The sequence below is a fragment of the Grampus griseus genome, assembly GCF_964374135.1.
Source record: "Grampus griseus genome assembly, chromosome: 16".
Lineage (NCBI taxonomy): Eukaryota > Metazoa > Chordata > Mammalia > Artiodactyla > Delphinidae > Grampus > Grampus griseus.
In genome coordinates, this window is record NC_139010.1 from 8,699,956 (window position 1) to 8,714,756 (window position 14,801).

At 38.3% G+C, this 14,801-nt stretch overlaps 1 protein-coding gene across 1 annotated transcript in view; it reads right to left on the bottom strand.

Annotated features, from left to right (window-relative positions):
* The window catches only part of LYST (lysosomal trafficking regulator), a 176,772-nt gene that overhangs the window by 74,661 nt on the left and 87,310 nt on the right, over window positions 1-14,801 (bottom strand). Inside the window, exons 23-28 of the mRNA XM_082674283.1 lie at window positions 13,396-14,023; window positions 12,496-12,673; window positions 10,530-10,699; window positions 9,047-9,277; window positions 7,244-7,410; window positions 5,982-6,134 (exon numbers count right to left, since the gene is read on the bottom strand). Coding sequence (XP_082530409.1) covers window positions 5,982-6,134; window positions 7,244-7,410; window positions 9,047-9,277; window positions 10,530-10,699; window positions 12,496-12,673; window positions 13,396-14,023 — 1,527 coding nt within the window. The remainder of the gene's footprint in view (window positions 1-5,981; window positions 6,135-7,243; window positions 7,411-9,046; window positions 9,278-10,529; window positions 10,700-12,495; window positions 12,674-13,395; window positions 14,024-14,801) is intronic.

Sequence of the window (14,801 nt, forward strand, 5' to 3'; positions counted from 1 at the left end):
TTCAAATACTGTTTCACTTCCTTGTATTCCAAAATAATCAACAGATTTTTAAAGCACATCACATTTTAGCATGAACATTACTATTTCTGGGTAATTAACATTGCTGAATTTTATAAATTAGTTTTGAAAAGTGTATATAGTGACATAGTAGAAATCAGCCAAATAAAGTGAAGAGCCCAGATATTAAAGTGATTTGGAACATATGCATCACGTGGGATTCAATCCTCAAAAGCATTTCCCGAGAAATGTTTCCTCAGGTTAAAGAGGCAGGAATGGGGTTCCTGCATCGTTACTGCACCTGCTCTGAAAGGCACCACACAGGGAGCAGATCCAGGAGAAAAGGAGGGGACTGAGTCTTGATTTAATGGACTGAAGGAGAAGGGCATCGGAAGTTGACCACAGGAACAAAAATGACGTCTTGGTAGGTGAGGAATAATGAAATCCTTCGTTGGAATTGAACCTTTTTTAAATTATGAAAGCATATATATCAAAGTCCACAAATAGCCTCTATACACATTACTTACAAAAGGTTTTAATGACTCGTCCTGCAAAATATGTAAATATTTTAATAGCATTTTAGATTGTCCAGTATTTTAGGTAATCAGTATTTTTTATCAGTTAATACATTTTGGTAGGTGGAGTCACCTCTGAGACAAAAATGAAGCAAATAAAAAGAAGAAACATTCATATCTGGGATATATTCAAGAATAATATTATCAGATGATGTCCTTAGCTTAAGCAGATTCTTCCAAACGTCTACATCTCTGACAGCTTTCATGCTGGATAAGCAGCTGATAATCACAATTCAGAGATGCAGCAATACACCAAATAAGGGCATGTTACGTCTTCTTCAGTTCTATGTACTTGAAAAAGGGGAAGGGTATCCCAGCAGTCAGGCTGTGATGCTGCATTGAGCTGGTATGGCCTCACATACTCTGCTTTCTAAGCCTCAGGTTCCTAATATGGAAGATGTGGATTAGAAAGTAAAATAGAGCCTACCTCACAGGCAGATACTTGTCACTATCCAACACTACACTAAGTATATTTGTTTACAGGCTTATTGACCATTTTCTCCAGTAAAATATAAGTTCCATGAGACCAGATGAAATCATAACTGATACATGGCTGATGCTCAATAAGTATCTGATGGCTGAATGAATGGATAAAGAGGTTTGTTCTGTGGATTAAATAAAATAATGTACGTGAAACACAATGCCTGCCTCATACAAAGAATTAAAAGTTAATAGTTGGTATTGTTATTAATGGTTGAAATATAAAGGAAATTCATTGGTAGGTGAATTATATCAATAACACGATATACATCTATATACACACACACATACAGTTTAAATGTATGTGTAGCTCTTTAAATAATACCCTAACACTTACTTCTTCCTTTGTGTATTAAGGTGATGTGTAAAGTTTTTATATTGATAAGCAGACAAGGGAAAAAATATACATGTAAGAATGTACATTGCTATCCTGTTATAATAGCAAAAACAAACAAGTAAAAAAAATACCTTTGTTTATTGATAATGGTTAGGGAAGAAGGTTGGGAAGAAGATCATGGCAAATCTAACAGATTATTAGGCATTCATTAAATATAAGAATATTTATATTGTATGGAAAAGTATACTATATTGAAATATAAATCAGTTTACAAACAGAAGGTTGAGTGATACTAAATAGTGATGATACTATTCAAGCAGAATTCTCTCTCTCTCTCTTATACATATCTATGTACATAAAAAAAAAGACACAGACACTAAGGAATGGGCACTTTGTTCACTGGGTGGTAGGGAACCATCGGAGCTGTTGAGCAGAATGGTACACGAGTCAGGCTGTAAGAAAATTAAGCTGGCAATAAAATATTACCTAACGCCTCCAAGAGTATGAGAACTCACAATCTAGATGTGGCCAAAGTGCTGCTGAAGAAACGCTGGTCCCAGGCCATGGATATCCTGGGATTCACAGCCTGAGTGAACCTGTCTGCCATCAAAAACTGGTGTGTGGCCACAAGAGGAGCTGTCCCTACAAGGCCTGCGGGAGGTGCAGGGGGTGGCGGCTGTGGGGTTGGAGACACCAGCCGTCTCAGCAGTTTTCAGTAAACGCTGAACAAGTCTATCCAGGAAAAAACATCCCTCCAAACATCTGCCACTAATGAGAACAGCCTGTATGAAACCTTTGAAGGAACAGTTGATGATCTAAATGATGGAAATATAAATCCCTCTCAGTCACTTTAGTATCATGAACAAATGGACTTAGGTGAGTTTTTAATAACCACACTGCTCAGAAGCAGAGGAGCTTCAGCACTGTGTATGTTTTGCTCCGACAGTGTACAAGGCCAACACACCTTTGACAATAATTTTTGACTAATACTCAACAAATAAAACACAAGCTTTGCCAAATACATGTGTAAAACAACATGGAAGGAAATACAAAGCAACAGTTTGACACATATAAAGTGGAGTTTTATAAACTGGATTCACAATGACAGAATTTAAATAAGGTAGTATTTAAAACAGGAAGAATTCTTGGGAGAGACCTGAGAGAGACACAAAGATACAACAGACCTGGAAGGAGTGGGTGTTAGGTAGGACACAAAGAGATGGGTGCAGGGGCCTCGCTCCAGCAGTCTCTAAGTCTAGGCCTCGGTGGATCTGCAACATGAGGAAGCTGGACTGGATGACTTTCAAGGTCTTTTATCAAGTTCAAAATGTTTAGGATTCTATAAGCCTCATGTGGCCTTACGGTAACTGCATTTACTTAGATAGTGTGAAAAATATAAGCCCCAGTAGAAGAGGCTAGAGGAGTCAGGAACAAAAAGGAGAATGGTTTAGAGAAAGGACTAAAAGTCTATTATCCACTTTAAAATGACTCACACAAAGAAAAAATAAATAATACAAACGTGGAGCTCTGCGGGGCTCTTAGGCTTAGGGTGATAAAAGCGCTAGTACATAAAAGAGAGAGATGACAGACTGTTAGAGAAATCACAGACCAAACAGAAAATAGCAAAAGGGCCGCTGTGTTAGCCCAGGCACAAGCTGATCATAAACTAAACCAGGGAACTAGGTAGAAAAGGGAAGAAACAGATATGAGAAAGAGAAACGTCAAGAAGGAAGAAATAGCAGGCATTTGTGCAGGTAGTAAAGGTATACTTTCCTCTGTCAAAGAGGGTGAATTCCATCTAAGCAGTCTCTGACTATCTAAGAAATCCTGCAAAGGGAAAATGGTCCAAAAGTCACCTTTTGGCATGCAGGCAGTTGAGCACTACTGCCAGACTTGGTAAAAGGTGGAATTCCACCTGGGACAAAAGAGGCACAACTGGGAGGGAAGCTCATGAGGAGAGATTATATTCAGATATTACATCAAGAAGGATAAAGAAGATGTGGCACATATTTACAATGGAATATTACTCAGCCATAAAAAGAAACGAGATTGAGCTATTTGTAGTGAGGTGAATAGACCTAGAGTCTGTCATACAGAGTGAAGTAAGTCAGATAGAGAAAGACAAATACCGTATGCTAACATATATACATGGAATCTAAAAAAAAAAAAAAAAAAAACTGGCTCTGAAGAACCTAGGGGCAGGACAGGAATAAAGATGCAGACATACAGAATGGACTTGAGGACACGGGGAGGGGGAAGGATAAGCTGGGACGAAGCGAGAGAGTAGCATTGACATATATACACTATCAAATATAAAATAGATAGCTAGTGGGAAGCAGCCGCACAGCACAGGGAGATCAGCTCAGTGCTTTGTGACCACCTAGAGGGGTGGGGTAGGGAGGGTGGGAGGGAGGGAGACGCAAGAGGGAAGAGATATGGGGACATATGTATATGTATAGCTGACTCACTTTGTTATAAAGCAGAAACTAACACACCATTGTAAAGCGATTATACTCCAATAAAGATGTTAAAAAATAATAAATAAATTAAGGAAGGATGTATAGGGAGATAAGTTTAGTTACATGGATGCTTTACAAGTTTTATTTACATAAACTTTCATTGAGCATAATGTAAACATACTCCTGCGAAACAATGTATATTTGATAGCTTTTCTCTACAGATGAGTGTTTCACATGGTTTTAAACTTCGGCATAGCACCGACCACAGTGAAGCAGTTTAACTCAGGTAGAAGAAAGATTTGGATTTAAAAGCCCTCAAGACTGTACGGGTGATTAAACTTCAAACAATTTACCAAGTCCTCTGTTTGGAGAAATGTGTGTGTGTGTGTGTGTGTGTGTGTGTGTGTGTCTGTATGTGCGCATATACCTATGTCCAGTATATACAGACGTGTATATATATGTGAGTGTGTGTGTTTATGTGTGCATGTACCTACATCCAGTATATACAGACGTATATGTGTGTGTGTCTGCGCACATGTACCTATGTCCAGTATATACAGACATATATGTGTGTGTGCACGCATGTACCTATGTCCACTATATACAGACGTATATATGTGTGTGTGTGTGTGCGTGCACTTGTACCTATGTCCACTATATACAGACGTATATATATATATATGTGTGTGTGTGTGCGTCTGTGTGTGTGTGTGCGCGTGCGCGCATGTACCTACATCCAGTATATACAGACGTATATGTGTGTGTGTGTGCGCATGTACCTATGTCCAGTATATACAGACGTATGTGTGTGTGTGTGTGAGTGCGCGCATGCACCTATGTCCAGTATATACAGACGTATATATGTGTGTGTGTGTGTGTGTGTGCGCCCATGTACCTATGTCCAGTATACACAGACATATATATATTTGTGTATGTGTGTGTGTGTGTGTGTGCGCGTGCGCACGTGCATGTACTTATGTCCAGTATATACAGACGTATATATGTGTGTGTGCACGCGCATGCACCTATGTCTAGTATATACAGACGTATGTGTGTGTGTGTGTGCGCGTGCATGCACCTATGTCCAGTATATACAGACGTGTGTGTGTGTGTGTGTGTGTGTGTGTGTGTGTGCCTATATAGAGCCAATGTGTATGTGTGGGGGGTGTTTACGCTATCTTTCTGAATTAATGTGTATATAGGTCAGAGCAGATTTTGTGGAAACAATAAGTCTAACAATATTAAAAATAAGAATTTGATGACATGTCCTCATTTACAGCAAGCCCTAAAGTCACGTGTATAACATAACCATATCCGAGCCACCATCATCTCCTGCCCTGACTATTGCAATAGCCTCCTCCTTGCACTTCCCACTACCTTTCCTAGTTTCCTCTAATCCACTCTGCACAGAAACCAGAATGGTCTTTACAAAATGAAAATCTGGTTATGTCATGCCAGCTACTTAAAAACCTGTGACAACTTCCCATTAGGATAAAATCTAATAAACTCCTTAACATGGCCCATATGATGACACGTGATCTGGTTCATGCTGTCCTGTATAGCCTTATCTGGCAGCACTATCTCATCAAGGGCTATACTTCAGCTACATGGCTTTCTTTCAGTTCTCTGAACAACCTTAATTTTTTCCTGCCCCAGGACCTGCACATCAGCTCCCTGCACATTCATTCTCCCTGTAATACTCTTCCTCCGGCTCCTGCTAACTCCTTTCTCATCCCTTATATTGAAATCCCACTTCCTCAGAGGCTTCCCTAACTCTGGATGGAAATCAGGCTGCCCTGTTACGGTCTCTATTCCTACCTTCTACATTTCTCTACTACTTTACGGTAGAAGGGAAGAATCTGTGTCTTTTTATTTTTTTCATCACTGTATCGTCAACATTTAACACAGTGCTTGGCACAAGGCAGGTGCTCAAGAGATAACTGAATGAGAACAGCACTGAAAAGAAAGCAGTAGGAAAGTAGCAGTTTTCCTCCTCTGGGAGGAAAACCTTCTCAAACTTTATAGTTTAGCTTTTGAAACAAAGAAATGTTTTCAAATGTGAATGCCATCAGAATACAGGGGAGTCAAGCTACCTTCCATTTATAAGTATTAAAACATTATTTCAGCACTCACCAGCAATGCTCTTTCGCTTTTGGAATATTGCATGATGGGGAGCAGAAGGCGACTGAGATGAATCTGTAAGGTTTTCAGAGTCATGATTTGCGGTGGTCCTTATAAATTCCATAGCAGCCTGGAGAACTCTATACTGTAGTGCAACAGCCATATCTAAAAACAGAAGATACTAGAATGTTTTCAAGCTATGTGGTTGTTAATTTTTTAAAAAATTGAATTGATTCTTACATTTATGCAATATCAAAACTGCCAATAGGGCTTCCCTGGTGGCACAGTGGTTGAGAGTCCGCCTGCCAATGCAGGGGACACGGGTTCGTGCCCCGGTCCGGGAGGATCCCACATGCTGTGGAGCGGCTGGGCCCGTGAGCCATGGCCGCTGAGCCTGCGCGTCCAGAGCCTGTGCTCCGCAACGGGAGAGGCTGCAACGGTGAGAGGCTTGCGTACCGCAAAAAAAAAAAAAAAAAAAACCTGCCAATAATATTTTATTAGAGATAAATTTAAAATTTTTGATCAACGTGGGTTCTCAATGGTTGTAAACATTTCTTAACTATCTTTAAAAGCAATTTTAAAGCAAATTTCCAAATGATTACTATAAAAAGTTCAATAGAAAAATACTAGCTCACAAATTTCGTTTATATAATTGTTTTAAAGAACAGCCTTTTTAATATATAAGGCAAAAGTTTAACCAGAAATTCTCACATTTTTCTGCCTCCTATTCACTATAATATTTGCCACTAAAGAAAACTAATGTTTTATGTTACTATTCAGCATAAGACTTTTCATTCTACTTGGTAAGAAAAATCAGCAGTTTTTTTTTTGTTTTGTTTTGTTTTTAAATATTTATTTATTTATTTGGTTGCACCAGGTCTTAGTTGCGGCATGTGAACTCTTAGTTGCGGCATGCGAACTCTTAGTTGCGGCATGCATGTGGGACCTATTCCCCGACCAGGGATCGAACCCAGGTCCCCTGCATTGGGAGCGTGGAGTCTTAACCACTGCACCACCAGGGAAGTCCTAGCAGCTTCTTTTAGTGATGTGTTGGCAGCTACTAATTACATCAGGGCATCACTTTAAAATTTTTGCCACTTAAAAAGGCTTCTTTTTAAAGCCAGTAAACAAAGTTAAGGATGAACCGTCAGTAAAACAGTTTCTCTCCTCTATCCCACTCTCTCTAGAGAAGCCAGAGAAAGAGATTAGGCTCTACTAACATTTTTGGCTATTATACAACTGCCCCCCACAAATCCATGAAAATTAGATCTTACTTTGGGTCCTCTTGCTTTTGCTGTTTTGAAGATATCCAAGCAGTACAATAAGATCTTCAATAACTCTAAAATACTGTGAGCCTGAGGAACTGCAAGCATGAATTGTAACTGCTATGAAAAGTTGCTGCAGATCACAAGCAAGCAATCTGTATTCATTCAAAGGAACGCTAAAGAAAAAGAACAAATAATTTAAGGCAAATAGAACTGGTTTGAATTCCTGTTCTGCCAGTATTCATTCATTCTTTCATGCATTCATTCGATATTTATCCATGCTTACTCTATGGCAGGTTACATAAACTACACGCTAGGAACAGAAATAAGAAGACACGCTTTGACTCCTGTGAAAATTCAGCTTGCAAAGGACCAGACAAGTGAACAGATAACTATAACCAGTAAGTGGTGGTAAACGTAACAACAGAGGCTACACAAGATACTGTGGGAAAGCACTGGCAGGTTCCCAACACACTAAAGGTGAAGATTCTGTGGGCATGAAGAGGGGTATTCTGAGAAGGCTTCACAGAAGTGGTGAATTTGAATAAATTAACTGACCTCTCTGAATCTCACTTACACAATGTATGTTTATTTTAAGGATTAAAAGAGATACAGATTTGAACGTATATATTAATCACTTACAACTACCTAATAAGTATGAATTAGTATCTTCTGTCCCTCAATTTTTAACCATGATAATCTACCTCAATGTGTGATATTAAGCCTCTCCACTTTTTCAAAATCAAGCAAGAGTTAGAAATGGTAAATTCGGGGGAGGCGGCAATCAACAGAGTGGCATATAAGGACATTCTGTAAGTACAGTTTCTTTAAAACAACAACAGCAACAAACTGCTCTTAGCAGGAGCCTGCTGGTACTCTTCCCACGTTCCACCAATTTCATGCACTGTATTATAATCAAGACTAAATGTTTTGAGGAATACAATGCTTTGTATTTCTCATATGCCCAGCACACAGATCCTCAATAAAACAGGTGCCCAATAAAACCTGCACTGAGCTGACCACAAGTTGTCCTCTCTAGCACCCAGGAGCCTCCCTGCCTAGAGAGTCACCGAGGATATGCTCTGCCTTCTCTGCAAAAATATAGTTAATAGTTAATGTTTTAACGTGCAGTAAGATGATGCTTCTAGAGATGTGTATCTTAACATTATGCTAATAAAAATGTTATACTGTACATCATAAATGCAGACACTGAAGGTACAAAACCCAAATAAAAATATAATTGCCTAACGTATTTTTTAAAGCTGTTAATCAATTGGGTGGGCAGCCATTTGCCAATGTACTTTTCGCTACTAGAAATTCATTTATGGTAGTAGACAGCGGTACAGCATGCTAAAAGTGGGAGAGCATGGTGACTGTAAAGCACAGGCTTCTGAAGTGAGAAGATTCAGCCTCAAGTTCTCTGGTTATTAGCTGTGTGATCTGCAACAAGTTACTACATCTCTCTAATCCTCAATTTCCTATTCCTGATGGGCATGATAATTTTTATAAGACTATAGTGGAAGCTTGGTAAATATATTTGAGGACAGTTAAATTTATTCACCTTGTCTTCAGGTTCTAAATACCTAAAAGTACGTCATATAAATAGCTTATTTTTTTTAAACCAAGTTTTTTGAAAATGATGGAAAATATGCCCTCCAAATTTAATTTAATTTAATTTAATCAGTTTTAGAGGAAAGAAATTCTTTGAAAGTATTATGAAATATCAAATGCTTTAATGTAACCTGCTAGTAAAGTTTTTCCCTTTCCAAAGTTCTTATCAGATGTAGTTTTAAATAATGATTTAAAACTTACTTCTTTTCTAATCCATTCAGAGCTGCTACTGTATTACATAACACGTAGAGAAGACCATTATCCAACAACATATCTGCTACCTTAGAACAAGAATTTAATATTTGGAGAAGAAGTAAGAGAGCGTTATGCAAGAGCACGTTGTCATATAAGGAGGTCTCTATTAGTCCCAGAATAGGAATGACAGACCACTTCTGAAAAAGTCCCATGTTTTTCACATCTTCCAGATCAAATCTATAATAAATAATACAGTTAAGAGCACATTAGAAGCAATTAACCATGAAATAAGGAAAAATGATTGCAATATGGGCCATTTTGTTGACTTGATTTTGAAGCTATAAAGCATAAATTAGGGAAGCAAGGATTCTTAACCGTTTTTAGATCATAAATCCCTCCAATAAAAAGATAAAAGGTGTTGCTAGAAGTCTGTTCCAAGGCAAATATTCAAGGGAAACATTTATACAATTTCATGGTTTTAATTGACTCACTTTAATTTGTCCATGAACCGCTAAGTTGTCCAAAGATCCCCTGCTCTAGGGATCTATATAACAAGTGTGCAGGAAAAAAAAAGACTACTATTTTACACAGTATTTCAGGGAACTAGTAAAAAGAGGTCTAGTGAAAGGAATGGATCTCGAGTTCTTGTTCCAATACTCTTTGTCTCTGGGATGGAAGGAAATTATTTACATGTTTTATACCTCATTTTCTTTATCTGTCAAATATGTGTGGTGATATCTGCTCTACTTTCTTCTCAAGACTTTGTGAGAATCAAATGAGATGATGCAGAATTGCTTTGAAAGAGCCAAAAGCTGTATGCAAATGCAAAGTACTATTGTCATTGCTGCATCTAATAAGTAAATTCTTCAAGGTCTGAATTGGTCTACTTACAAATAAGTAGGAGACACTTAATAATAATACAAGACACACATTTCTCTCTACTTTGTCATACACAGAAATAACAGTTTAACTTTTCTGCCAAACTTTTGACTTGGGAGAAAAATATTCTTTAATTTTTGTACTTATTTGCTAATCCTTCAGCATTATACCAGGGACAAAGCTCAGTAATCAGAATTCCAGGTGGGGGACTGACTCTTCACCCAGATAAGCCGGGTCTCGGAGGGAGTGAGGAGCTTGTCTATGGAGCCCTCCTATAATCTGCTGCTGGGACCACAGAAGCCACCTTCTTCTCAGTTAACCTCAGGTTAACACTGGATACCAAATCTTAACTATCACTTTCTTTCATCTGATGCAGCATTTCTTTCTTTCTTTCTTACTTACTAGTTTCTAGCTAATGAATGAAATACAAAGGAAGAAGTTATATTAGAAAGAATATAATATGGAAAATAATAAATTGATTCACCTGGAAAATGACTTTTAGTAGATTTTTTCTAAGAGTGACCAAGCGATTTTGTTAAGAGTCAGTTTAACAAATTATACATTTAAGACAAAAGATTCCCAATTCTGGTGGAGGGAGGAACCCACTTACTCTTCATCAAGGCCAGCATGTCGGCCAAAGAACATTTCAATGAAGCATTCTAATAATTCCTGAGTTCCCCGATGAAGATACAACTGGTTGGCTAGCAAGGAAAAGCCACGATTCTTCAGAAATTTATCCTTTTGTTCCTTAGATGCTCTATTAAAATATGCATCTAATAGCTGAGGAAAAAAATTAAGTTAGACAATATATTAAAATTTTATATAATGTATACAAGTCAGACAGTGTATTATATTTGTAGTTGTAAGTTATTGTTTAATTTCATCTGTATAGAACAGAGAAAGCTCAAAAAAATGCCACCTCCATAGCAAAATGAAAATGAACTTTGTTCTGATTATTACGGAATGCTAATGATGACCCTGTCTTGGAGATCTTAATACTTTTGTGATGGGAAACTAGCTTTTTAGCTGAGCATGGACACCTAGCAGATTGGCAGCCTTAGCTGAGTATAAGTAGAATATTTGTGCCTAGTTCTAATTCTGAAAAAAGAAAAATGAGTCAGCACTGTATGAAGCTTTCTCTGAAAAAAAAAATATATATATATATGTGTATATATATATATCCCAGACCTCTATTTTTCTAGACTTCTTAACATTTTATTTACCTTGAGCATAGGCCTAAACTTCCATCCTTTCCCAGAATCTTAAATGCAACCTGTGTACAATCTAAGTAATTATTTTTCCTTCCAAACTCACTTCTTCCATGGTTCTGATCTTAGAGCACAGTAGCACCATCCTATGAGACTTTAAGGCTAATCTCACTTTTGGCTTTTCTTGTCCTGATTTCCCACACGTAATTATGAAGGTCTCTCACCTCCATTCCAGTGAATGTCTCTCAAATCTGTCTGTCCTTTGACTTTCCACTTCCCCAGCTCAGGGACTCATCATCTCTCCCCTGGACCACTGTGATATCCTGCGAACACAACACTTCCACCTCTCTCTCCCTTGCGATGACTCCCTCACAGTGGTGACAGACTATTCTTCCCAAAACACACACCTCTTTACCGCCCTACTTAAAAAGCTTTCTAGTTTACAGCATAATACAAACTACGCCTTTTGCATGAATCCTTCCCTGGTTCCCGCATCAGAATTATTTGCTTTTCCTGTGCTCCCATTCTTCTTTATTAATACTACCACTGAAGCACTCATCACACAAGTCCTGACATTTTACTTAGTTGGGTATATGTCTCTCTTCCCCACTGGCCTATAAACTCCTAAATGCAGAGGCTTATTCCCCTTTATATCCCACATAGCAGCTAGCCCGGTGTTTTACACATGAAATGGAAGCTAAGTAAATAGGGGGTTGCAACTGATTTAACAATATCCCACATCAAACTAAGAAAATGAGAATCTTTAAAGACCATTTCAATATTGGGTTGTCTCCTAATGGGAACCATTCATATCAAATATTTATTCTTTCAACGATGTACTTAGGACCTTTTATATATTAGACACAAGATGCCTACCCTCACAGGACTTATATTTCAGTATGGGAGGTTAAAAAAAACCAAATACACAAACAAATTAAAAAGGTACTTACAAGACACACCTAGGATGCTAGACATAGAACAAGTGAGGAGCAGGGCTAGACAGAAGCTGGTTTGAAAGGTGAACAGGAAAGGCCTCTTTGAGAAGGTGACATCTGAGCTGAAACCTGAAGTAAGTGTCTAAGATTTAACGATACTACACTGCAGGAGAGACTTCCAATGACCTGTGTGTTCCTTGTAAGTAGAAGACTTAAAAAAACATACTGATATGAATCAATATATGGAGGAGGGCTTAAAGTTGGATGATAAGACAGAGAAAAATAGAGGTAAGAAGTAACAAACCACATCAGCTCATTATGCCTAAGAATAAAAGAAAGCTTCAGGTCTACTTGAATATGTACGTTCAAATTTTAAATTATGCATATGTCTATCGTTCCAAATGAAAACAACGTATTTAGCATTTGCCCTTACTTTAATAACTCCTTGTTGTACAGCAGGTGATGGGTGGTTAACAAGGACCAACAGCGTATCTGCTTGAATGAGCCTGTCCATCACATCTTCCAGCATAACATCAGGCAGGATGAGAAGAACTCCGCTTAAGAGTTCATACAACCCACAACATACAGGTACCAAACAGTCTTCAGTTACACTAAAACAGAGACCCAGAAAGTCTTACCAAAACAAGATCAGGGAGGAAAGTAGTGCCTCATGATTACCTTAAGAACTGTGATGAGTAGTAATAATTTTCACATGTGAAACAAAAGTGCATAAGGTTTAAAAAATGTTTCCTGATTTAACTGTGATTAACAAATTTGCCATCACTTTTTAATCACCGGTTTTTTTGGGGTATATCATCTATTAAACACTAGTTTATTCTACATCTGTGATTTCCAATAACCACTTGTGCTATTTAAACTATTAAAAATTAAACTAAAAATCCAGTTGCTCAGCTGCACTGGCCACATTTCAAGTGCGTTATGTGTCTCCTGCAGTGGACAGCACAGGTGAACGTTTCCATCATCCTGTAGAAAGTTTCACTGACGGTGCTAATTGAGATGCTCTTGGGAATGATAATAAACCGTATAATTTCCCTAAACTGAAGAGTTTTTCTCTAATAACCATATGGAATTAAATAAACCATAAGATAATTTTTTCTTCAGGAACAATTTATGGTTTATCCTTTGGTTAAATATGGAATTCAATATCACCTAGTATTAAAATAAGGAGAAAGGTACCTTTGTTCGTTATTAATATATATGTTATAAGAGATCCCATAATAAAGACATTTCTACAAGTACAGAAATTCTTCAAAGAACAGTAAAAAAAAAAAAAAAGCGGGGAGGGGTTTGGCATACAAAAACATGTGACTACCTGTGAGCACTTGTAGTTCGGTTGTGGTTTGGCTCATAACGGAGAGAAAAGGCAAAGTTTTCCCAGTCTTCGGTGTTCCTGTCAACAAGACTTGGCCACCGGCCGACAGCTGCAGAGCCATTCTGTGAGGGAAAAGCTAGCCCAAGGCTTGCAATAGTGCTGTGGCTTCGCTGGAACGAGGCCAGTCCCTTCAGGTAATCAGGTCGGCGTGGGCAGAACTCATCCCCAAGACTGTCATCGTCTGGTCTGGGTTCTGTTCCCACCTCCTTCTGATCTACTTTGACCGCTGGAAGTCCCGATGTTCCTTTTGGGACACCACTGACAGAGGCATGGGCTGAAAGGACAGCTTCCATTTCACAAACCGTTTTTGCAGACTCACAGCTACTGACAAAAGCATCTGCTTTGCCTTTCTTCAGCGTCTCGGAACTCCCCCGAGGGCTCCATTTCTCTGGTTGGGAAGCAACATCATTATCTACAACGCTTTGTAACTTGTCAATACTACAACCCAAACTTCCAGTCAATTTTCGTGGTTGTATTTGAGGTGAAGAAGTAGGAAATGCTGGTAGGCTTCTAGAACGTAACATGCTGGCAGTCATCTGCTGTGGAACAGTACTGGAGGAATTGTTTCCTGGTGAGAGCAGACACAAAAACAGTATTGAAAAATCTTATGAGCGGGCCCACTTCTTTTCTGCACTATCGGTCCCAACCAGAGCAATACCCATTTATCTAGTGATATTAAAGAATCCATACAGGCTAACGATCATAGTAACTAATGCTTAAAAATTCTTAAGGTTAAAACTATTTTTCTTTTAACTACTTTTTATTAAAATTTTCCCAAAATACATATCTTTACCTGTCTCCTTAACAAAATACAATATTGCCTGAGTGATTCAAAGTTATTAGGATTAATGGTGCTACTGAAGTGAAATTAAGTGAATTAAGTGAAACTCAATGTACCTCAGGCTAGCAGTCACTAGGATGCACTTTGATACAGTGGAAAGAGTGTGGGCTTTGCAACGAGATATAACAGGATTCAAGCGATAGTTAAGCTAGTTAGGTGGCTTAGGTAAATCATTTAATGAGATGAGTGTTCACTTCTGCAAATGTAAAATGAGGGTTCAGAACATCTACTTTGCAAGGCTGCTTTAAGGATTGAGATCATATCCATGATGCACCTAGCATAGTGCCTGCCATATAATAGGTGCTCAATAAATGTTAGTGATAGTTGTACTTGGTGTTATTACTAGGCTCAATGTCCCTAGACTGTTCTCTCACTCCTCCCTTTCTGTAGTCATTTTTTGCTGCTATTACTGAGAAGAAACAGTTTTTTCTCTTCTTGCCATAGCTCTCGAATTTTCTGCTTCTTATATTCTGTGTAGGAGGAGACCAGAAAAATCACTCTCATC